We start from the raw sequence: 25,949 nt of genomic DNA, 5'->3' as shown, positions 1-25,949 counted from the left end.
CTGCATCTGGATCAGGCTCTGGGTTTCTGTAAAGCACCTTGAGACCAATATGATTATAATAGACACTATAAAATTTATGCCACCAACTTATTTTAGACTTTCAATTTTTATCTGATTTTTTTTTTTTTTTTAAGATTTCCGTTGTTGATTTAGAACTGTTTCTGGTGGATAATAATCTTTATGGTAATCTTTATGGACAGATTTTCTAGGTGTAGACTCCAGTTTGGGAACCACATGATTTCATCTCTGCTTTTTGCAGATGATACTGTCCTGATCACACCAGGACCTCCAGCATGTACTGGGGTGGTTTGCAGCCAAGTGAGGAGCGGCTGGGAGGAGAATCAGCACCTCCACGTCTGAGGCTGTGGTTCCCAAAGGCAAAATGGTGGCTTGTCCACTCCAGATTGGTGGAGAGGTCCTGCCTCAAGTGGAGGAGTTCAAGTCATTTTGATTTTCAACTAAAAAGTCACATTAAAGTTGGGAAAAACAAGATCATTACATTTTAACAGTTGACACCAATGTGAACAAAATACTAGCTACCAGTCCTAAACTATAGTATGAGCACTACTACCAACTACCTGAGCAGAGCTGTGGAGAGGGAGTGAAGAGGGATACAAACATGACAGAGGAGGAGAAGAAAAAGAAGTGTTGGCTTGAGAGAATTCAACTGTACTTTTGTTGGTCTCTCAAAGAAGTTTCATCTCTTACCCAAGAGGCTTCTTCACTTCTAAATTAGTTGAGGGGTAGAAGAGCTGCAACAAGACTGTTCAAGTAAGAAGGCGCAGATCCCTGGTGCTCTGTAGGTTAGCTCAAGTGACTTGACCTTAATGTGGTGGATCTCTGGCAACAGTAGGGTGGTGTGGACCCACTTCACCTGGTGAAGACCAGGTGCACCATAGCATTCTGGACCATCTGAAGCAGCTTCACCACACACCTGGGCCCACCCCTGTCAAGGATTTTGCAGAAGTCAATGCAGGAGATCACCATGGCTTGTACCAGCAGCTGGGGGCATGCTGGGTCAGGAACAGCCTGATTCTTCTGCTGTTGAATAAGGCAAGGCGGCCTGATCGAGAGACAACATGATCAGGAAAAAGTCAGTTGATCACCAATCAGGACTCCCAAGATTTTTAACAGCCTTGGTAGGAGCCAGAAATCAGGTGGCAATGTTGAGGTCAGTATTGTGATAAATGGAATAGTTGGCTAGGAGAACCAGGAGCTCTGTTTTATCATGGTTAAGGTGGAGTTGGAGGTCCTGCATTCATGCAGATGTGTTAGAGAGAGAGCTAAGATCTTGTCTAGGACTGGGGGCTCATCCAGAGGGAACAACAGGTACGGCTGGGTGTCACCTGCATAGCAGTGATGTGACAAACAAGAGGATAAGTTGCCCTAGCAAGGTTGTGTTTATGGCAAAGAGCAGCTGCCCCACCAGCAATCCTTGGGGAACTTCAGCGGAGAGCTGGGGAGGAGGCTGGCCTTGTCACGCCACCCCAGAATGAATGAGATCTTGCCAGATCGTCAAGATTCAACCAGGTGATTTCGACATTCCTTCTTTATTTTATTTTCAAAGGATTTCAATTTGTTTCTCAACTGAAAGTTCACACTACCTAAAACATGAAAGGAGGGAAAAAGCTTATTCTGCTTTTCTTTTATTTACAGAAGGCCCCAACACAATGTAGAAAAGGAAAGAGTGTAAAATGCTTGGGACTGTGTTGCACACGATACAATTAGTGATTATGTTTTATTCCATGAAACGGGTAAGTCAGTCAGTCCAAACCATGACTTTATGTCTCTTTGTCACTATGGATGCTCCCAGGAGGCATGTGATGAAGCGACTCCAGAAATAACATCAAACTAGGTTTGTCACCGTTTGAAGCTACAAGATGCAAAATGTGTCTTTTCAGAGCTCAACCAAACATGCTGAAACCTCTGTTGGTTGCTGCTGAAACACAGCCGTGTGTCTCCACCAGCTCTTCTCTCCATTTCCCTCTTTTGCTGCAACAGCTGGACTATCGACGTTCAACAGGCAGAAAGAACCAATTAGAATGAGCGATTGTGTGAAAAGAAGATTTTGAGTGACTGAAGAAGAGGCTGCTAATCCAGCTGCTGCCTGCTGTCACACTGGGGAATGCCAGGATGACAACTGCATGTCACACACACATCACTGGGAATTTTCATGATTTCAGCTGTTCAGTCGTTAGAAGGCTTCCCTGAAGAGGAGCAAGACAGAGAGCCACAGCAAAAGGTTCCTTCTGAATATGTGGAGTGTTTAGGTGTGTGTCCGCCCGGCCTGACCCCGTATATTTATTCCTCCTGAATGTCAGTGTATCCTCATCGTCATTGGTTCTGCTGTTGCCTGAACCAGTTTGGATTAAATCTGATGGTGCCAATAAGGAGAGCTGCAGAGGATCTTCCTCTGAACAGAATCACCTGCTACTGCAGGGGAACATGTGGTCCATTTAGAAGAGGGAGCGGATAATGTTCTACTTTAAGTAATGTTGTGCAATTGATTGATTTTATTGTTCCATCATACTTCAATTTTATATGAAATAATAACTCCATTCAAGTCTTGATGGTGTCTCCATATGCACCATATCCAACTCTACCTGAAGGCCATTCAATGCTCTTGGGCATCTTCTACATTGACAATGACTGATGTGCAGTCTAAAAAGGGGGAGACTAAAGGAGTGAAGTAATTAAGGAAGAGCTGGTTTATCTGCTCCGCCGGGGCTCCGAGCGACCCCGTGGGTGTGGCTACTGCACCTGTGAACCACATTCCCTTTAAACAGTGATTTGATTATCATACTGTTTTTTATGATTAAATTTTAGACCACTGAATAGTATAAAAGAGAGCTGTAGGAAGTGTTTATGGAGCTGAAACTAAAATAAGAAAATGGGCCTCTATTTCCTCCTCTGTGGCTGTAAGTCTGTCTGGCCACTACCTCCCACCAGAGCTGCATTTAATGACTCCAAAACTGGGACACAGCCAGAGCAATGAGGGAGGGAAGGACAATGAAAAGGGACAGAGGGAAAATGCAACATGGCAGGCCATCAGTATAGATAGAAAGACAAAGAGAGACGAGAGGGAAAAGGCCAACCTGTGTGGAAAGAAACATCAATATAGGAAGATAGAAGGAAAGACAAGGAGGAAAGAAAGATGCCTGGCAGAAGTGGCAAACACGTCCTCACTCTGAGACTGCATCTTGACAATATTCTCATCTACAGTGGAGCTTCTATACTGAAGCCCTCCGGAGTAGAGACGGCACACAGACATTCTGAAATAGTGCGACTTGTTGAAATGCTTCCGAAGCTGTTGTTGAAGTGAGGCAGTTTGCATGTGCACAGGGGAATGGCCTACTTTGCAGTTAAATGTCCTAGTTTGGAATTTGAAAGCCAAAATCCCAAATTCACCATAAAATAAACACAACGCATCACCACAGTGTTCCTTCCTGATTTTCTTTTGTACGGACAAAGACACAAACAGCAGAGCAAGGTGCTGGTTCACCTCCCTATTACCCTCTTACTGCTTTGCCACGTCTTAAGTCTTCCTAAAGTCAGGGCATCTTTTAAAGAAGCCCTTCAGAGGGAGGCACAGCACCAGCACTCTCATTAGTTCACACATGGCAGAAGTGAAAAACCACTGACCTTCCCGTCTTTACGTGTTCAGCAGATTTGCATGAAGACTCCTTGCTGTAGTGAAGTGGCTTAGTTTTAATAAATCACATTTATTTCTTGGTGCCTGGCATTGCTCTGTGACCCACCATATTACACGTATGACATGTTCTTACTGTCGTCCAATACCCACGTGGAGGGTCCCCATATGTGAGTATCTGGTTTTCAGGCACCATTAAGACTGAGATGCAATCTATTCATTATTCATTTGGGTCAAATAAACGTTCCTTCACACATCTGGTGGATAATTAATGCACTTGCATGTATGATGTGTGTGCTCGCTCCCTTTCTCGCCTGGTCCTGCTCCAGGTTTCTTCCTGTTAAAGGGGAGTTTTTGCTGTTACTGCTGCTTCCAGGGAATCAGGCCCTGGGATTCTGGGAAGGGCCTGCAGAGAGTTCTGAATGTAACAAACGGTGTCTAAATACAGGCGAATAGAACTGAATTTTCTTGTGTTTCTGCATCACGTTAGGAGCCCATCATGGTGGGACATGAGCCAGCTGTTGGCTTTGGGCTGGAAGCAGAGATAGAGACAAGGATGAACGTGTTCACCATGGGCAGAGTAGCCTGGAGCACAGAGCTGCAGCATGGCTGTGAAGAAGAGCATAGAGCCAGCTAGGTGTCACCATGAAGATAATCTTCCAACCTGGTAAATAATGGACTCCTCCTGGATCTGTACTTGTGGCACAAGCTTCATCCTCAAGTAGTTTTCTGACCAACTGCAAACCTGCGAATAATAATATTGTCTGCTTCCTTCCATTTTAAAATGTGAATTCCAGCAGCAGCGTCTGATGTCATTTTCCCAGCATGTGATGACTTAATGAGCTGATCGGATTCCTCAGACTAGCACAAACACTAATTTTAACCACAGATTAGGAAGCAGCACAGCCTGACAGAGCAGCAGGCCTGGATGTGCCACATCTGGCTCTCTAGTTAATACACCATCACCCTTTACTGCAAGGTTGGCAGTTCAACTCCCGGTTTCCTGCCCTACATCCTAAATCCCAAGGTGATTCCATTCCAGAATGCTCACTGCCAACAAGCTCATTAAAGAGCAACCTGGAAACAAAAATCCTCTTGCTGGTAATAATTAACGGCAGCGATGCAGTATCGTTGATATCTATTGTGCACGGCCGACCTGGTTTGAATGGTCATCTCTCTATGACGGTCAAAGCTAATCCAAGCCTCAGTAGTTGACATGCTTATTTGTGTTAGCATAGCATGAAGACCTCTCCATCTTATTACTACAAACATACGTGAATCAAATGACCCAGCGCTTCTGTAGTCAAAGTCATTTTAATCCCTGGCACCAGGCCAAATGAAGAAAATTCCAATCAGTTGAAGGCCTAATTAATTCATGAAGTCACAGAAGATGACACGTTACCGTATTTTCACGACTATAAGGCGCATTGTATTAAAAGGCGCAGTCTCAGTTATGGGTGCTATTTCTGTATTTAAAACATACATAAGGTGCACCGTATTATTAGGCGCATGCTGAAACATACAGTAAAAAAATGACAACGGAAGTAAAACAGTGAGTTTCGACACATTTATTGAACAAAATATTCATTCTTCCACCACAAAACCATCACAGTTTTCATCTTCTGTATCTGAATTAAACAGCTGCACTATTTCAATGTCCAGCATCCCGAATTCCTCTTCTTAATCATCTGAACCGGACTCACCAACCGGTTCCGGTTCAGCGTTGATTTTGTGAAAGCTCTTACAATACATGAAGACGGTATCATAGCCCATGCGTCTACAATCCACCCGCATATGGTGGCATAACTTGCCCGCCGCTGCCTCATAGTCTTTGTGAAGGAGTGTTCGCCTTCCGTCATCCAGCATTCTGTCCGTTTCCGTGGCAGCCGAGAACCACGGTGAACGACGACTTCTAGTGCCTCGTTGTGCGTATCGCCACCATGCCGGTCCCCTTTTCTCCACTTTGTGGGTCAAAGGGATGTTAAAAGTCAGAGGGATCTCATCCATGTTGGTGATGTGGCTGGGCGCGGTTATCCTGTTGCGGCAGTAGGTGCGGAAGATGGCCACCCTCTCCTGGTAATCCGCGGGCAGCCGCTGCGCAACAGTTGTCCTTGCGCGTATGGAGAGATGCCGCCTCCTCATAAAGTGAAAACACCAAGATTGCTCAATTGCCATTTTCAGCCGCATATTCGATGGCCTGCAGTTTAAAGTAAGCCTCATTCATGCGTGTGTCGCTTGACCGGCACCATTTTAGGGGATCCTTACGAGTAGGTGTGCCGCTAATCGATTGGCGGAGGGTTTAGCGTAGTGCACCCACCAAAGGCGCACAGCAGATTTTGGAACTCAGTCCACACACAAGGCGCTCCAAATTATAAGGTGCACCGTCGATTTTTGAGAAAATCTAAGTGTTTTAGGTGCGCCTTATAGTCGTGAAAATATGGTACTCAACCTTTTAAATGAAATTACTGGTTTTTGCACAGGTCCTTCAAAGCAACTGATGACTTGATGACCCTGCAGAAGAAATGTGTGTTTCCCTGTAACTAAAGATTCTTGGCTCATGCATGAATTCGTAACCAGTTTCTCCATCACAGAATATGTTCCCTCATTCCCCACTGAATCTGATGACGTGGGCTGATTTTATTCCAGATTCCAATTAAACCAAGTGACCAAGAAGTGAATGTATCAATTCACAGATCTCGTGTTAGACGGGTTCGCTGCGGTCTGTCTTCACACTACCATGCTCCACTGACAACACGTTCGGATCCGGTCACAACCACTGCATAACTGGAGCTGTCCACAGAAATAAGTCCAGCAGAGCCAGATTGCTGTTGTTCTATGTATTAGCCTGCATGCTCTTGATGTCTTTAAGAGAAAAAGATTCACAAATGTGTATAAAAGAATTGATCAAACCTGTAAAAATGTGTAACCTCATCTACTCGTGTACTCACTGGCTCCTTCAAATGAAAATGAACACAGGCTTTGGATTCTGCAACATTCTGACGACAGCAATAACTGACTTTAATCTTTGGATATAAATGAACATCTTATTTGAACTCATCCACCATATGGCATCCAAGGGCTTTATATAAAAGTCAAACAAAGACACGCGCATGTGTGTGTGTGTGTGAGTGCTGCCAGCGAGGGAGTGGATGGAAGCAGTAGGTGCAGTCGGAGCATTATCTTGATGAAAAAGTGTTTGATACAGTAGACTAAGGCAACCTGGACACAGCTCCATTTTCTTTTAATGGAGATTAAACAGTCAAGGTCCAATCTGAGCTCATCCTATTTTACCACTGTGTACAACTACACCACCCTGTGTGTGTGTGTGTGTGTGTGTGCGTGTGTAAGTGAGAGAGAGAGAGGGAGGGAGGGAGACAGAGAGCCAATCTAATGTGCTGCCATCAATTTACACGACCACTACAACACACCTTTGACTCGGCTCCACGTTCGACAGCTAAATCCCATCAGCCACGTGTTGACTGCTGGGAGCTCACAGCTGATGTGATGCAACGCGATCATGATCAGTATCACGAGGCCATCGGCATCATCAACACCTGAGAAATCTTTAACCCTTTCAAGTTTGAATGTTGAGTTTTTAGACCAAACATTGTTGCGTCACTTAGTGGTACTTAATTGGAATTATACACATTTAGGAGATCAGTGATGCATCATGTATTTCTGCTCCTCATATGTTCAGCTAGGTACCATACAGTTGTGAACTGCGATGGGCCATTTAAATGCTGTGACAGTGTTCAATGATTGTGGTCACAGATAATCCACATGCTAACGCACCATCGGCTGCTTAAGTGAGTTTAATTTTTTTAAATTCCAACATTCATGAAAGCAAAGAATTCCACACACATTCCTGCTCAACTCAACAGCTCTTCATCGATGCTTCTGGTTGTGGCATGGCAGAGATTGCATTTAGATCATACATACCTCCTTGTCTACATATTTTCTTGCCCGGTTTCCTGGCACATTCCTTGGATATTCTTTTGACTGTAAAATGAATAAAAGACTAAAGAATAACATGGAGCTCCTGGACGTGCACACGCACACAGGAGCAGGCAGGCAACCTCTCTCCTTAACACACACACACACACATACACACACGCGCACGCGCGCACATACACACACACAGTTGATTGTGAAGAACGGAAGGAAAAGAGACAGAAAAAGACTTAAAGAATGAATTGGCCCAGCTCAATCAGTTCAGCATTCAGACAGCCAGTCATTCAGACAGTCAGCAAATCAATTAGTGAAGATGTTGATGACTGTCTGGGCTAATGAACTGTAGCCATTGCAACGAAACACAATAGGCGATGATGAGCTCAGGATGTGGGAGAACGTGAGCTATAGTGATGAGCAGGAAGGAAGTAAGAGGAGAACAAAACAAATCTGGGGTGAAATGGCGTGATTGACCTGAAACAGATGACACACACACACAACAAATGTATCCCTTTACCAACACATCACGCTCAGAAAGCAGCATCATGCACAGATAACATGCACAACATCATGCTTCTTGTGACTGACAGACAGAAAGAGACAGAAACCTCCCAGGATTGAGCTTCGATGGTTATTACCCACCCCCACCCCGAACTCCCCACACATGTCCTGTCCAGGGCCCAGGGGCTAACTCACCATCCTCTGTGGGGACATAGATATTAAGATAGAGGCAGTCCTCACTCTGGTCCTGGACAAAGGTGGACACCACATCCATGCTATTGGTGAACCACACTGGCAGCATCACATCTGGGAGGCGGCCATCTACGATGCTCTGAGGACAGACTGGGGCGAAGTGTGTGGCGTTCCGGATCTCTGGCCATGATACAGGTGGCTCTGGAGGCTGAAAGCGTCTCTCACCTGTGGGAGGCATGGCATACGGGACACCCAGGAACTGGACAACGGGGCCCAAGATCTCATTGTTGAGCTCCTTTTTGATGCCACGCAGCTTGCCGTAGATTGTGGTGACTACTGGGTCGTTCTCATCAAACTTGTCCCCCAGTGTCGCTGCCAGCGATGCCTGCAGAAGCATCAGCACCAGCCATGTGATGGTGGACATCCAGCCCCCACCTGACGAGCCACTCACACCTAAACATGTCTTCAGGTTCCCATTCTTCATGGTCTGGAATGGTTGACAGCCAGTCCTTAACTGGTCCCTCCACAGGAACATAGTCCCCGGTCTTTGTTATCAGCTTCCTCCTTTTCCTTTCTACGTTAACAAGGCAGTTTGTCTTTCGCTTATGTCATTAAAACCACACTGACATCACTGAAAGAGCAGACCGGGATTTGTGTTTTCTGATGCTTCTATTAGGAATGTGTGGGAAAAGCTTGAGTTACACTGTTGCAGCCAACACTTTCAGCTGATGAAAGGAACTTTGATAGCAACAAACAAACGTACGATGGTCCCTCAAACAAGTCCTCCGAGCTTCCGCTGTGATGGCCAGGACAATGGAACAGCTACCGTCTTCAGGCTGCACCTGTCACAGAGCTGAAGCTGAGCAGATGTTGAGGATGTCCATCATTACAGGAGGAGCTGCAGCAGCGGTGAGGGTACAGTGGACAGCGTCCCGGCCAAAGTCTTTCTCCTGCAACCCAGAAACCAAATAAAGATCACACATTGTATTGTTCCACATCGACATCAAACAGAACAGAGAACACATCAAGGGTGCTCTGAGGACATGGTCCTGCTTGTCCTCATCATGTGTTAGTTGAACTCATAATGACATTGATGAGCTTCACACATCAGCAGATGTGGAACAGGTCACCTGATCTCCTGACCTGTGTGGACGGTGCAACCATGATGTTTGATTTCACACCTTTGCTGAGAATAGAACCCACGACCTTCTTAGGCAGCAGTGCTCACCGTTAAACAGCAGCTTAAACAATGGCAGAGAGATACCAGCACACAACCTTCTGGCAGAGATGAAACCCCCCCTTCTAGGAACCATGAGCCACACCCTGCTGCACCCTGATGCTACGAACGCTCCAATAATTGTGAAATGAAACAGATATAACAGCAGAACAACTACTGGCAAACTGGACTGGGTGGATTATTGTCTTTGTTCCATTTAAACTGGTCAGAGTCACACCGCAATTCTAGGTGTCATTGGTTGTAGTCCTGGCAGAGTGTGTGTGGCTTAATTACAGCCTATGTTACTCAGCACACACACACACACACACACACACACACACACACACACACACACACACACACACACACACACCTTTTAAATGTCCCACTGTGTCCCACCATTCTTCTTTATGCAGTAGCTCTGATAGCTCATATTAAACAGATAAAAGTATCAGTATTTATGTAAACTCTTGGAAGAGTATTCAGTGATTTTACACTTTGATTCTGAGTTACCATGGAGACATTATTACTGCTGATATCTCCTCTTGTCCTGCCCGCACTGCCTCAGTCCTCCCTGTCTCTTTTCTCCTCCCGCCTTCTCCTGTTTATGATCCTTACCTTAATTAACCTCATCTGTTGCACCTGTGTCTCCACATACTTGTAGCAAACTGCAGTGCTACATTTCTCCGCTCTCTTCCCTGTGTATAGTCCATCGACTGCATGGAAGCCCTCTGCAGGTACAGGGGAGAGAAGTTCTGCATAGACCACCGTGGACTGTTTAGCAGTTTAAACTCTAGAAAACCACCGTTAATAGCACTATCACCACTGCCATCTGACATCCTAGTCTCTGCCAAAGCAATTCCAGCCTTCACATTAGAGAGGTTAATGTGATATACGTTCAGTAATTTAATGTAGTTCTCCAAGGATGTTCTAAAAATTGTAATGGCCTTTGATAGTAAAAAGGTTCTTCACCCTTGATACAGTGAATCATTTTGTGTGTTAAATGTGTTGCTCTTCATTCAGAGCATGAATCCAACAGTGTAGCGTCTCCACAACACTGGGGGGACATTAATCATTTATGGGACATCCCCGTCAACTCAGGCAGGTGGTGAAGGAGTTTTCTTGCTATCGTCCTTATTTCAGGCAGCAACGTTTGCCTGACGCGAGCTGTTGCTCAGTTCTCTTTAAATATGTGAACGTCCCCATTCGCAGAAATTCACCAATACTCGCGGGTCAAGTGCAAGCACACAGTTTAACTATAGCAGCGCTATCACACATGCAGAAGCTAGCATGGCATGCTAAATACTGTAAAACAAGGGCAAACTAGTCCAGAATATCATAGTGTCTCAACAGGACCTGCACAGAACAAAGATCAAAGCAAACATCGACGCGTTACTGCAAAGAGGAGAATGTAGGGGTGGAAGACCCCAGCCCAGGAGAACTCCTGTAAAGAAGAGAAGTCGGACGTCGGCGGCGCTGCTGGAAGCATCTCGCAGCGTGTGGTTGGTCATGTGGTCGAGCCAAGAACATTAAATGTTTCACGTCCTTTTGGTCTGCATTAAAGATCGATTTTCACGTTTAATAGGGCCTAGTCCAAGGAGGTTTTCTATGTCAACTGGACTGGGTTTCTTCTCTTGAAGATGAATCTACACAGACAATAGGGCCTAGTGTTAACTAAAAAATAATTAGGCCTGTTGATTGTTGGTTTTTCACAATTCAAACCAAACAGCAACCCAAGGCTGTTGCACCCTAGGGTGGTCAATATTTGTTCGGTTATCTATAAAATGTGTTCCACAGCCCTGTGAGGGGAAGATGTGCCCAGATTAGCCTGAGAAAGTGCACTCTTGTATCAGAACAAAGCAGAACTCCTGAGTCGCTTTGATGTTCACACCTGATGCACATGTTTCACATTACAACTATCACAAAGCTAACAGCTGAGTTCAAAATAATAGCAGACTGTTTAAAAAAGCTTTTAAGTTCACATGTTAAAATACATTGTGAACACTGCATGTTGTTTTCTAAATGAAGGAAAAACGTAAAATATATTATTTTATAGAAAGGGAATATTTGGGGGTTAGCAGTAATAGCAGCGTCTCTGATCTCATCACAAACTCAAGTGATTTCTCTCTAGCAATCCCTGGATGAAAATTCAGCGGTGTTCCAGGAACACTGAACTATGCCACAGAAACAGCATTTGTGATTTCGGCCCACATGTTGGGTACTGGTTTAAGGTCTGGGTGTGGGCACCCACCAGATCTCTATTTTCTTCACTTTTCTTTTTTTGGATGGTTTTTCATTTCTTGGTTTGGAAAAGATTGTGTGGTGTTTCAACAGTGTCATCAACCGTGACTTTTAAAGCTGTTATGAGGATTTTAAGCTCTATTTTCTTTTATATTTGCACATGTGCACAGTGTGCAACAGCGCAGCACCTTTTTAGCTACACACAGGAGGCTGTTTTTATGACCCAACACTGACTGTCATTCATTTTCTCTTCATTTCTATAAAAAACTAAACTAAGTTGAGGTTTAAAAAAAAACAATTTCAGTCAACTCACAGACACCTTAGCAACCAACACAGTATGCAATCACACCCCAGGGTGGTGAGTTCTCAGTGGGTTTTATTAAACCATGTAACTACACAGATTTGAACACTGGGATGAAGATACACATGATGCTCCACAGGGATTGGGCTCATTCATAGACGGGTTATACAAAAAGGGAACGGATGCTAACAAGAATGTGCACATTGCCAAGGATACATGTAATAACACAACAATAACACAGCTGTGTTCAGCATTTCAAACCATACTAAAGGATCTAGCTATGGAATTATAATTTAATGCAATTATCTTAAACTCTAATTTTTTCCTCTTTCTTTTTCTTCTTGCAATGGTAATAATACCACCAGATGAAGACGCTGTGCTTCACTCATCAAGACTGTGCTCCAGCCCCTGAATGGATCCAGTTGCCCTCACTGGTGCTGGTGGGTCCCACTGCTGACTGGACAAGCAGCTCTATGGAGATAAAGTGCTGCCATCAGAGCTGATAATAAAACATAATACTTGACCAATATTTCACAGCTAACCATCAAACCAAGCGTAGCTACACATAGCAGCAACCACATCTCCAGCAGCTCCACTTTTGGGTGGGGGCCACAATTCTTTACTGTCTAATATCATCCTAACAAGAAAACACCCTGTCACACTGACTCAGTGTCACACTGAAAGTTGCAAATAGGACGACTTCCTGTTTATTTGTTTTCTAATGCAAATGAGCAAATGTTTAAGAAGCTATTAAGAAACAATTAAAATACCAGTAACCTATCTGCCCCCCTGTTCTTTCAGGAGCCACCACTTCCCCCTTCACCCCTTCATTTTCTGCATCCTCTGTTTTCACACCAGCTAACTTCATGTCCTCTAACTACGTCCACATATCCAGCCTGAGCCCCCGCCCCTCCAACAACCCCATCTAGGGGTCTCTGGGAGCTTTCGGCAATCCTCTCATCTTCATCCAATTGTCTCATGGAAGATCTGAAAACCTGTCCATTTTTCAGGGTACGGCTGGTTCTTCATTTGGACAATGGAAACTCACACTGGGGTCATTGTGCTGGTTAGTTCCTTATATATCTTTTTTTTAACGTAATGCTCAGCAATAAAGACATTTTGAAAATATGCAGCCTGATCCCCCTGAAATGTCCTGTCCTAAGATACAAAAGAGCAGATACAAAAGTCAAACTACGGGACCCTCTGGAGCTCAAACAGGTGGTGTGGACCAGAGGACAACAGTTGTGCTCACTGACCCAGCTACCACCCTGCCACTGTAGGACCCAGAACTCAAGTGGGTCCACCTAGGTGCTGCCAGCACTCTCGCTTCTCGGACTGCTCAACAGTCCCTTTGGACCACATCAAAGCAGACCAGGATGATGTCACCCCATTTGATAGATTGATATAGATTTGATATATTTCTTCTTAGGGACAGACGAAGGAAAGGATGGCATGGTGGTTGAGTGGTCGATGCTGCTGCCGCATCGCAAAGAGGTTGTGGGTTTGATTCTGTTGCAGGAGCGCTTTCTTTGTTTTTCTTCTTCAAACAGAGCCGAACACTCAGGAAAAGGAGTGTTAATCACCGGCTGACTAAAACATGCAAGCACGTGTTATGTAAGTCTGTAACTGTCAGGTTCCATATTTGAAGAGCAGTGTAAGAATATAATAAAGACTATGGCCTTCTCTCCAGTTCACTTGTACATTTCTGGAGTGATGTGTAGAATTAGTTAAAAACTGCCAAAACCATCAGTTTTTTTCCTGATAATGTTCCAACATGTGAGACACAGTCTGGGGACTCCAGAACCACCATTTCTAAAAATCCATTACCCCCGAATCACCCATCCCATCAAAGCCAAGAGAGCATCTGAAGCAGTATCAATCTGCTCTTCTGGGGGAGCAGCGACCTGTTTCCTGTGCTCAGAACCTGAAGAGAGAACATCTGGACCTGAGAAATGAGGTCCAGCAAAGACAGTCCCTCACACACAGTGGCATTTGGACCTCTAGAATTCTTCAAGTATTTATATACAGAAATGGTCCCATTCTGGTGCTCAGCTTTACTGGTCCAGGATCTTTTCAGGAGTCAGTTCAACGGACTGTCCATCTAGCAGAGGGGGGCATTAAGAGCCGGAGTCCACCTAAACCCTGGCCGAACAGATATGTGTCCTTGACAGTTCAAGACTTGAAAAGATCATCATCACAAAATGGTTATTATCAGATGCTCAGATATCCTGAATTTTGGTGGAACCAGCAACCCAACACGGATACATGCATCAGATCCGTTTGGTGGGGTCCCGTTAGGCCAGAAATATGCAGCTTCATTTTGATCAAGTGGCCAAAACGAGTGAGTGCAGATCCAGATGGACTCTTATGTTGGAAGAGATTTGTGTTTCCCATCTGCCAGCTCAGAAACGGGGCTAGAAAAAAATCCCTTTTGGCTTTCTAACATCTGCTGAGCCAGACTCAGTAATCCCAGGCCTGCGCATTGCTCCTCTTAAAGAGCTGATGCCGGTCATCACCTTCACCCCCCCACCCAGCTGCTAAACAGCCACACTGAAAAAAGAGGTCCATTATAATTATTGATATGTTATGGACCAAACAGTCCCTTCAATGACTACAGGGTCCTGCAGGTATCACCTGTGGAACAAACACTGTGAGAACGGTCGTTTCCTGTCTGGGGATTAATTCAAATTATGTTTCTGTCTTATGTCTTATGTTTCTCCCAGTATGACTCCCAGTACAAAGACCCCGTAACACTAATGCAAGTCTACAGGTGAACATCAAACTGTATGACTCTGCTGTGTCTGGAAGAAAAGTAAAACTACACTTTAGTAAAACTAAACTAACCCATTCTGTGCTTCAGGGACACACATGTGGACATGTTTTCATATCAGCCTCACGCAGGTGAGGGTGGACATCATGACACACTAAGCCCTTCTTTTGTTTGGAAAGTTCTATTTTCTACAATGTCCACAATGTTATTTTTAGTGCTTATTCAGATTTGTCTGTATTTGGTCATGTCCACGCCTATCCTCCCTCTTTCTGACTTCTCCTATCATGTCCTGCCCACTTCTGTCCTTCCCACAGTTCTCCCTGGAACCAGTAAAATGTGAAACCTGTCCCGTATTGCTTTTCTTGTTGGTGTCCTGCCTGATTGGTTCTACTGGTTCTGAAAGACTGTTTCCTCTTCTGCGTCCACAAATCAAAAGGAGAGAAAAACAGGATTCCAGACTAGAGAAGACTCAACCTTGGGGAGCAGATGAAGACTGGTTGGTTTATTCAAACAAGACGAGTGTTGTTTAAAAGGATAGTTCATATTTTAAGTACTGATACTGGAGGTAACAGATAGCTGATATTTATTCTGCTTTTCCTCACTTGTTTGGACAGTCTGAAATGTCTTTTGTCAACTTTGGTGCTAATTTCCTGGTTTCATCACGTTCACAGTGACAACCAAGAAGTTGTCACAGCTGTGGGCAATTCCCTCGTATGTCGTCGCTCACTCTGCGCACCTGGGGCAAATCAGTAATCACGAGCCCTTAGAGTTCCCTGCGCTATGCTACTTCCCTGCCAGATTGTTCTGTGTGCTCCACATGACTCTCCAGCGTTTTCCTGCCTGCCTGTTTTCCTGGTGTCGACCCTGCCTGTTTCTGATGACTCGGTTTTGCCTGTTCCCTGGAATATCCTGTCTGCCTTCGGTTCCTGATAATAAAGCTGTGTTCAACCGAACTCTGGTGTTGCTCTTGAGTTCTTGTCTGCTGCCTGACAGAAGTGTAAAATCCCACTTTAATTTTCACCTTCTCTCTCTCTCTCTCTCTCTGATGTCTTGCTCTTCTAATTCCTGTCTTGACCTTTAGCAAGCTGGTTTGCAGCCTGTTTCTGTGCTGCCTTCTACATAAAAGAAGATTAATTTTGATTATTGGAACTGTTTTATCATACTTGTTGCTGCTGTCTCACAGTTTTTGGATGAAAACTTTCACTTATTAATTTCTGCACTTTTGAAGCCACTTGTTCATGTTTGTACCCGTCACATCTCCTCTCTTATCTAGATTCTGTTTTTACTGATTCCACTGCTAGTTCCTCGGCAGGGATCAATCCCAATTTTCATCTTGCCTCCTGTCTTCTGTCGGCTCTTGTCTTTCCACTCTTTTGTAACCTTTAAACACATCATTATGCCTTCATCATCTTCATCTTCTTCAGTCATTTTATCTTTCTGTGGCTCTTGCGTTTTTTTCTTGTTAAAGTTGTGACCTTAACAACTTTAGTCATGACTTCTCATCTCCTCCCTCAGCCAAACTCACCTCCATCCTAATTCCAGCTCCTGTCCAGAGCTGCTTTTGCTACAGTGGCGTAACAAATCCCTTCGGTCCGACTTGCTGGTCTAATGAGCTCAGATCAGCCACGGCACCCTGCAGCCACTCAGCTGCCATTCCACTGACACTCTGACAGCTATTAAAGTGATGTGTGTGTCTGTGTGTCTGTGGGTGGGGGGGTATGGAAGAATTAGTAGCAAATATCCTAAACACATTCGCGAGGCTGTAAATAATATCTGTGTAATGAACACGCAGTTGTGGAATTTCACGTAATAAATTGACAAAAGAATCTCATCATGGTTCACACACGCTTGTGTAGCTTTGCTTCTCTCCTCACATGGAAAACACACATGCACGCATCAGCTTTAAGTACATAACAGAGGTGTGTGAGTGAACACAGAGTGTGTCCTGCAGTGGGGGCGCAACCTGTCCAGGATGCATGGATGGATGGGATGATGACAGACTGACAGACTGACCGACCGACCGACCGACCGACCGACCGACCGACAGACAGACAGACCGACCGACCATTCCTGCAGTTGCCAGTTAAGCTGCCATGCAGCTGCCGGTGTGTCAGACAGGGAGGATCAAAGCTTTTCTCTTCTTTCATCTCTGGTTTCTGAACCATTTGGATCCAAGCAGTGATGCCTCGTGATGCAGGATGTGGAGGCAGCTGCTCGCTGTTGTGATTATTGAGGGGCCCAGATGAAAAACATCATCCATCCATTCCTCCATCCATCCATCCCTCCATTCATAATCCATCCATCCATCCATCCATCCATCCATCCATCCATCCATCCATCCATTCATAGTCCGTCCATCCATCCACCCATCTATCATCCATCCATCCATCCATACATAATCCATCCATCATCCATCCCTCCATCTCTACAGCCACCACAGTTGTGTGATAATAATTCGGCCATCTCATCCATCCCTCTGTCTGCACTATTTTCAGCATTTATCACACCTCTGTCCGACAACACGCACACACATGCACATACAAACACAGACATACACAGGCAGAGACACACATCTGCTACTATATTTGTGAGGGCTTCCACAGACACAAAACTATTCCCAGCTTCTCACCCAAACAGTCCTTTAACGTTGTGGGGACCAGGCAAAATGTCCTCCCTTCACCAATGTCCTCATTTCGCAAGCAGAATGTGGATTTTAGCACTCCACATGTAGCAATTGCACAAACAAGAACACACACACATACACACACTTTGGTTGTGTCAAACCAGGGAGAGGCAGAAGTCAAATGGACCTGCAAACTACACACAGCTCACAGCTATAAGCACCTCTTCAATAAATCCCTTCCATAAGCTGTATGTGTGTGTGTCAGTGTATACACACACATCTGTTACGTGAAAACAATTTTGGTCTGAGACGGTTATCCCCTACACACACACACACACACACACACACACACACACATATATATATATCCTCCCTCACTGGGGCGTGAAGGCAAAAGTGGTCCCAGTAGTGATTGGGACACTAGGGGCAGTAACCCCAAGCTGAGTAGATGGCTCCAACAGATACCAGGAACCACACCAGAGATCTCTGTCCAGAAGAGTGCAGTCCTAAGAACAGCTAAGATTCTGCGCAGAACCCTCAGACTCCCAGGCCTCTGGTAGAGGACCTGAGTCTGAAGGAAGGAGGCACCGCCCAAGAGGGCGAGGAAGATATTTATATATACTGTAGAGAGAGAGAGTAGTATCATTGGCACATTAAAGTGATCCTTGAACAGCACAGAATCCACCTTATTCAGATGCTTGTTTTGATCTTTGAAATGACCACTATTGTTTTGTGGTGAGTTTGTTCTTGTGTGGACTTGTTGACAGAACAGGCCTGACATTATTGTTCACAGTGTTGGAGAAATGAGGCTTTTTTGTTTTTTTAAGATTTTCCATGCTGAATTGAACATGGGAGTTAATATGTGTGTTTACATGCAGACAAGGAAACAAATTCTGTGTTGGTTTAATTCTGTAAGTGCATGTGGAGTCCTAGCTCCACCAGAACCAGCCCAGAGCACTCCAGATGTAGCAGCATGAGAGATCTGCACATGCACTACATGGCTGACCTGGCTCCAGCCGTGTTCTGATGACGGGATTTTGATGTGAAGGCTCTCGCTGCCTTTGCTTGCTTTCTGCATCCTTGTCTGCGTAGATACAAAATGACGTCTGTGACGTATTCAGCAAAGTTTTAACGTGATCACAGTTGTCTTCTAAAAGAGTCCTCCTAGATGCCCTTCCCTCAGAACTGGTTTTCATTTGTTATCAATGTGTCTGCATATTTACTAGACAAATAGTTGAAAGTCCAATATTGTCGGACTTTATCAAGTTTAAAATGATAAATGAGTAGGCAACAATGATATCAACAAATACATCAAATAAAAGGAGGGCCCCAAATTGACTCATTTGTGTATAATGAATGTAGCAGAAAACCTTGAAATGAAATAATGTCTGTTTGCTTTATGTGTTTGAAATATAGATACCATAAAAATTGTGAAAACAAGCGTAAAAAAAATCTCTTAATGTGTTTCTGGATTATTTTAGCCATTACGCAGCAATTTGGTTACGAACACCATTTTTTACCATCTGTGATGAGCCGCAACAGTCGGCATCTGGCTCTGGCAGCGTTAGTGGAACCTGAGTCATTCTGAAATTCTGCTTCTTGGATTTGAAATTTGATAAATGTGCCGCTGCAATCCTTATCCTCCCACATTTTGAGAGAGCCACTGTCAGCATTTGGCTAATTTTGGCTAATTATGTCGCTTACTTGGTCCAAACAGCATTAGAAGGTCAGTGTTTAGAGTATTCTTCAGGAATCTACAGTGAAACTCAGGAGAGTGCACGTGAGCGAATCCCCCGGATCGTCCTGCTCTCTATCCCACCCCCAACTCCTGTAATTGGTCTAGATGAATGTCTGTGTGATCTAGCCTGGATGAAAACAGTATAGAGGTAAAAAAAGAAAGGCGCATTGCGCGTGTGCTCAAGCACGTCATGGACTTTTGAAGTTGATTATCCCTCTGTCCATTTTTGATTACTCTCAATTATTCCTAAATAGGTCACAGCAGTAGCTGCTTTGGAGGCTGGCTGATGAACGTCCACATTTTCATGAGCAAACATGCGCCCGGGTTCATTTCTTCATCTGTGATGTTTGTGTTTACTGTAGCTGAGCTAAAATGGGAAGCTCTCCTGGCTGACTGCTGTCCAGGCTGCTGTCCGTGCTATAGAGTCCCTGTTCAGGCCTGTCACTGTGGATCAGCATGCCCTCCGCCAGTTTAACTCCAACGCAGAGCCTGCAGCACTTCTCACACACAGCACACATGAGCACAGACACATACACGCCCCCACACACATGCTCTGCTCAGCACCACTAAGGTATATGAGCACCGGAGGCTGTGCGGCTCGCTCTGCCTGGTGTTCTGCTCCTCATCCAACGCCGCTCTGCTCCACTAATGCACATGTTTACAGATGCTCCGTATGCTGCAATAAAGACACGGTAGGCGGTTCAACATGACACTGGACATCAGTCAGTCACACACAAACACGCATGCTGGAACGTGCACTGCGCCGTGACTGCTAGCCCGCTAACCTCTCTCAATGGCTGAGCAACCTGCCTGCACTGTGTGTGATTCTATCACCTCTCCTGAGTAAAGTCACACAGACTGGTCCCAGGCCCACGGCTAGTGACCATCCTGGGCAGGCATACCAGACTGGTCCCAGGCCCACGGCTAGTGACCATCCTGGGCAGACTGGGCAGGCTGGTATGTCTACCAGCCTGCCCAGCAAGAGAAAGTGCAATGTGGCTGCTGTCGCCTGCGAGTGGGTGGCAGAAGAGCAAAGTGCTCTCTCTGGTTAAGCTCACCTGGCAGACATCTTGTGCCTGACTGCCAGGAGGGTCAGTGTGGGAGGTGGTGGGCTGGCGTGAAACTGGCTTTCATTGCCACCACATCGACTCGGCAAGTCCCTGTAGGACTGTGACACAGCAAATGAGCTTCGAGTTTGAATCTCAGACACAATCTCAAATCTCATGGATCGTTTGGGCTGATTGGGTTCATGGTGGATCGTCGCTCTCCCAGTTCCTCGTTCGGCTTTGGTAATTAATGACTTGATTCAGCTCTGAAATCTTTGTCACTCTTGAGCAAATACTCTCTATTTCCACCTCCATCTCATTTGTCGGTACAGATTATTCTCTGAAATGTTAACGGCATCATGTTTGGTAAGAAAATATGCAATCTCACCAACTACATCTGGGATCCACAATCAAGGAGCCAAAAGAATCTGTGTGCGTGACACTCTGACATCAGTGAGTGCATGAAATTCCCCGTCTGTTGGCCATTTGCACCAAACATGCACACCTGAAGGAGCAATCACTGATGCATATTTAGAGGGATTTCAGCGACACCAGCAAAACTGTGATTTGAAGAACGACCCCAGCATCTCAGGTGTGGAGCATCAGAGATGTGTTAAGGTGTCTGTTTCTTCCTTTCCAAGCGTCAAGCACGACACCCATAGCTCTGGTGGAACAATAACAATCAGCATCAGAATATTAACACTGTGCTTCTAAATTACTCTAAAAAGCAGTTGATGCAGGCAGTGGAGAGCTGCAGGTGATCGACAAGCCTTCACCAGGGACAAACCAAGAATCTAAAATCTTACTGTCAGTCAGTTCTCCATGAAGATGGTTTAACTAGGCTGACGCTGTGGCAATGATTTTGGATAAATGACGAATAAACGCTGTGCTACTTCTGACTGTGGCTACTCCACAGCTCCGAGATCACTGCTCATCTCCCAGTTTAGAAGACAGATTACAGGCAGCAACAATGGCAACACAATAAAGAGAAGAGCAGCTGGGCATTAAAGCAGCGCTTTAGCACTGGAACTCCAATGCATGACATCACATGTCAGCATCAACATCAATGCCAACCAGAGAATGGACCAAAGGAGGAGGGAGAGTTTGTCTGATTGAACGTAAGCACTTAAAATGTGAAAATTAGATGCAATGATTGTTTCCATCCCATTATTTTGCACTACTGGTATTCTAGGTAGTCTCATTCTATGGAGTATATAAGATAGACAGGTATCTTTGGGCTGCAGCTAGCATAATATGTTTGGGCTAAACTGGGCTAAACTCTAGCTGTGAGTGAGTTTGGTGGTGCTGATGTGTGATGCAAACAAAACCCTTCGTTCATTCAGAGAAATCTGATCAGACGTTTTTCTGTACTCATGTTAACGTCAACCCACCTCCTGTTTGCACTACTGTAATTTCATTTGTTCCACTGCGCAGTTTGAAGAAGAGAACTGGGTAATCTTTAAAACCACTCACGTGGTTGGTTAAGCAGCAGCAAATGGGTAGAAGATTCCATCGAAGAGCCTATTAACGTTGATTTTCCACACTAGAACAATAGTGAAACTCAACTCAATGAAGGCTTGTTCTGGAGAAGAGCCCCACATGAGGCCTGAATAACATGAATGTCTTTAAGTCAAACAGATTTAGAGGCACATACTTGAATTCAATTCAATTATTTATAAGTATCTTATTTAATTCCAGTCTTTGTGAGATAATCCACACAGCATCTAGAAGCTCCCCCCTCTCCTCTCCCTCTACTTAGCCGGCCATCAGCAGGAGGGTCCCCCTACATAAGCCTGGTCCTGCTCAAGGTTTCTTACTGTTAAAGGGGAGTTTTTCTTTGCCACTGTTGCTTGTCTGGGGTTAGGCCCTGGGATTCTGGAAAGCGCCTTGAAACAATTTTGATTGTAAAAGATGCTATATAAATAAAGATAGATAGATTGATAGATAGATAGATAGATAGATAGATAGATAGATAGATAGATAGATAGATAGATAGATAGATAGATAGATAGATAGATAGATTGATTGATTGATTGATTGATTGATTGATTGATTGATTGATTGAGGTTTGCTTCAATATAGAAATACACCTCAAAGATAAAGAAGCTAAACAGGAACTCTCTCACTTGATGATCTTTAAAACAGCCTTCCTTCTAGGATGCAAAGCGTAAAAAACGTGAAGGAGATAGATGGCTTGCCATTTTTCAGCAAGCAAAGGGGCCACATCCAAAGGCCACGTCCTTGGAAACAGGCAGCCGGGACACAGGGACAGTCACAAACACTCCTATCAATAAATCACTCTGTACCACCAGACCTTCCTAAATGCTGGCCACCTATAGCCTGGCTCTGGATTAAATACATCCTGTTATCACTAGTTATAATAAAATAAGAAGCCTCCAGAGCAGGAAAGCAGTGGATGGACACACCAGTGGATGAGACGTAGCGTCAGCCCTGCACATCTGAAGAAGGGGAGCGGGGGTATTGCTATGTGGTGTGCAGGAGGGGAGGCGAGGACGGTGTGCTGGAGTGGTGACTCCATGTTTTCCTTCAGGGGGTGAGCTATGTAGATCAGAGCCCCTGGGACTGAGCAGTGTGAAGTGATGAAGCACCACCACCACCACCATTATGCCCCTCTGAAAATGGCAGGGAGGCCGCCTGCGCAGCCATGTGACTGTGATGCAGCAGGAAAAAACTTCATTAAAGGTCACAGGAACATCAGTCACACCACGTGCTCGCGCCTTAAACCTCTCGGAAACCGTCTTCACTTGTTAAGCTATTTGTAGGAGCCATCACTTCTAATGAGCATCTTGAGCCACGTTGCAGTGCTCAGATGGTGGCATCTCAGTCTTCTGCTGCTTAATGTTGCAGGAAGCAGCTGTGATGCTGCTAAAGTGAAACCCAGCAGCAGCAAACAGAGTGAAGGGCAGCGTTTTGGTGGTTATTCAGATTCTTCTTCCTCTTCCTGTCGCACACAGATGGGGAATGTAGTAGGGACACAGGCGTCCCTACTACTTTACTGGTCAACTTTTGACTCACAAACAATAAATGTTTCACACAGCGTCATCAATTTTGATGGGCCCGTCATGAAGATTACAAAAAGAAAAGAACCATCCAAACTCATTCCACAAAGTCGCAACCCTGAAGTTGTGTATTTTTGGTTGTGTATTTCAGCGCACATCTCTGGAACCACGGTGTGGACCTGGGACATCAGTGTTTGGGTGGGTGTGGACCTCAGGACCACAGTGGAGGGCTGAGTCAAAGAGGCTCACATCAACAGATTGGGCTCCATGAAACCAAATGAATGAGTAAATGTTCAAGCTTCATTAAGATCACGTGCACGGCTGTGCACAGCAGCCGCTGTGACTAATGTTGGGCTAGCAGAGCTGCAGCACCTCCAGGTGTGATGGGCTAATGTCCCTTAAGACTATCTGAGGAGCACATCACACGTCTCGTTATTTCATTATTTATTTATTTAGCTGTGACGAGATCTTGGAGTGTGCGCACGCGCGCACAAACACGCACACAAATGCCGCATTCATTCAGCTCATAGAGATGATGGTCGCCACGGGCGCAACTTTTTTCCTCCTCCTGCTGGATCGGACAGAGAAGCTCCATTCACCATGGACAAACACGCGCGCCCCCCGCCCCCCCGCGAGCGTAAATGGGCGCCGAGTGAAGTGCATGAAAGCAGCGCACACGTACTCAGCACCATTCAGACTCTTCATTTTTTGGCTTGGATCCGCTAAACATGGCAGTTATTGCTACTGTACCGTCCTACTTCTCTGTACTATTTCTGCTTTTCGGGATGGGTTGTCCACACGCGCAGAGAGCGCAGCTCCGTGCGTCCGTGCGCTCTGGCTAAAATGTCAGGGAGAAGCAGGGGAGCAGCTCCAGCATCCACTGGGCTCTTTCAATCTACTGGGCACATATAACGTCATGGGCACCAAATTTATTACCTCAGCCTCCAATTGAACTTGTCCTCCGCACTGTGGACGCGCAATCAATCACGCACTGTGAGAATCAGCCTACCGCATCGCGCTGGTTTGATTCCGAAGTGTAAAAGCTCACACCAACGTGTCTCCGTGTATGACGGGGTACAATCAAAGTGTGGTTTTGTAATTACCGTTAAAGAAGAGTCCTGTCGCTGCCTCTGATCGCCCCCGAGACCACATTCCTCCGTGCGTATGTCCAGTTACGGTAATTCCGCATAGTCCCCCAAAATATCCCGAAGCTTAGCCGTAGGAAAAATAAGCCAGGGAAATTATACTTTTCTCCCCAGGATGTAGAAACTCGGGGCAAATGCGCTTCAGCGTTTGGACGCGCACGTTCCCAAATTCAGGATGTTTTGATCCACACACAAGTCTGCGGTTAATCCACTATATGCATGTGGGGTTTAGGGGCGCATTAATCTACATTGTAATGACGGTGATGATGCTGGAAAAAAGATGAATAAAAGTGGGATATCTGTCCCTTGACGTCCGCTTCTCGCGATTCTGGCTGCACTTGGCTATTAAGACACTTTCCGATCCTCTCTCTCTCTCTGTCTACTGCTCTCTCCTCCTCCTCTCCTCTTGCAGCGTTCAGTCAACCTCCGCAGCATTCATGGAGCAGAGACGCACCTAGTGGCCTGAGATGGATCTGCAGCACCACGCACCCACGCCCTCGCCACAGTTCCGCTCTCAAAGGCTCATGGGAATGAGAGGACTTTAGAGGACCTGGCCGACGGCCATGGATGCTAAATCCATTGTTGTATCGATAAATACATCCTTATTTGTCCCAAATTGTAAACATTATGTGAAGATTTAACACAGAAGGTGAAATATGACTATTGTTTAAATCATGGCTCGAGGGGCAGTTTGAATATGATCCCATCCCAACACAGCTCTTGAAGGATGTTTTAGCAAAAATAGGCAGCTCTCTTTTGGACCAGATCAATTGTTCATTAGTGACAGGTTATGGACCCTGGTCCTACAAGGTGGCAGTAATTAAACCATTGATTAAAAAAAACATCACTGGATCCTGATGTGTTAGCAAATCATAGGCCGATATCCAATCTTCTTTTTATCTCTAAAATTCTTGAGAAGGTGGTGGTGACTCAGTTATTGGAGCACCTGCAGAGGAACAGCCTATTTGAGATGTTTCAGTCAGGCTTTAGAGCTCACCACAGCACAGAAACAGCACTTATTAAAGTTACTAATGATCTTCCCATAGCTTCAGATCATGAACTGGTTTCTATGCTGGTTCTGCTGGACTTCAGTGATGCTTTTGATACACTTGATCACAGCATCCTCTTACAGAGACTGGGACATGTGATTGGCATTAAAGGGACAGCACTAGACTGGTTTAGATCGTATTTATCAGATATATACCAGTTTGCTCATGTCCATGGCGTTCCCTCTTCATACAGTAGGGTTAGCCATGGAGTTCCACAAAGTTCTGGACTTCGACCAATCCTTTTCACTTTGCTCCCTTAGGAAACATAATTCGGCAGCATGGAATACATCTTCATTGTTATGCTGATGACACTCCGCCGGTTCTTGAATCAACTGGCTCCTCATGGAGAGAAAGTTGTACTCAAAGTGCTTTAATTTTTACTCTCCTGAAGTCTTTGTTTGACCTTTAACAGAAAGAAGACTTCTTGCAGTAGTGACATGTCTCTCTGTCTCCTTCACCTCATCATTGTTTTTATCGGTCTCTCTCAGCATTCTTATTGCAGCTGTGAGG

At 45.2% G+C, this 25,949-nt stretch overlaps 1 protein-coding gene across 4 annotated transcripts in view; it reads right to left on the bottom strand.

Annotated features, from left to right (window-relative positions):
• nlgn1 (neuroligin 1) overlaps window positions 1-24,776 on the bottom strand; it is a 156,451-nt gene extending 131,675 nt beyond the window's left edge. For 2 of the 4 annotated variants that reach the window (XM_029827576.1, XM_029827577.1), the window contains exons 1-2: window positions 24,349-24,775; window positions 8,294-9,240 (exon numbers count right to left, since the gene is read on the bottom strand). In XM_029827576.1, coding sequence (XP_029683436.1) covers window positions 8,294-8,825 — 532 coding nt within the window. In that variant the 5' untranslated portion in view covers window positions 8,826-9,240; window positions 24,349-24,775. 4 annotated transcript variants of the gene reach the window in all.
• Window positions 24,777-25,949: the final 1,173 nt, after the last annotated feature.

The sequence above is a fragment of the Takifugu rubripes genome, chromosome 20, assembly GCF_901000725.2.
Source record: "Takifugu rubripes chromosome 20, fTakRub1.2, whole genome shotgun sequence".
NCBI classification, from domain to species: Eukaryota; Metazoa; Chordata; class Actinopteri; order Tetraodontiformes; family Tetraodontidae; genus Takifugu; species Takifugu rubripes.
Note: the sequence above shows the minus strand (reverse complement) of the source record. Positions and strands in the feature narration are given on the sequence as shown.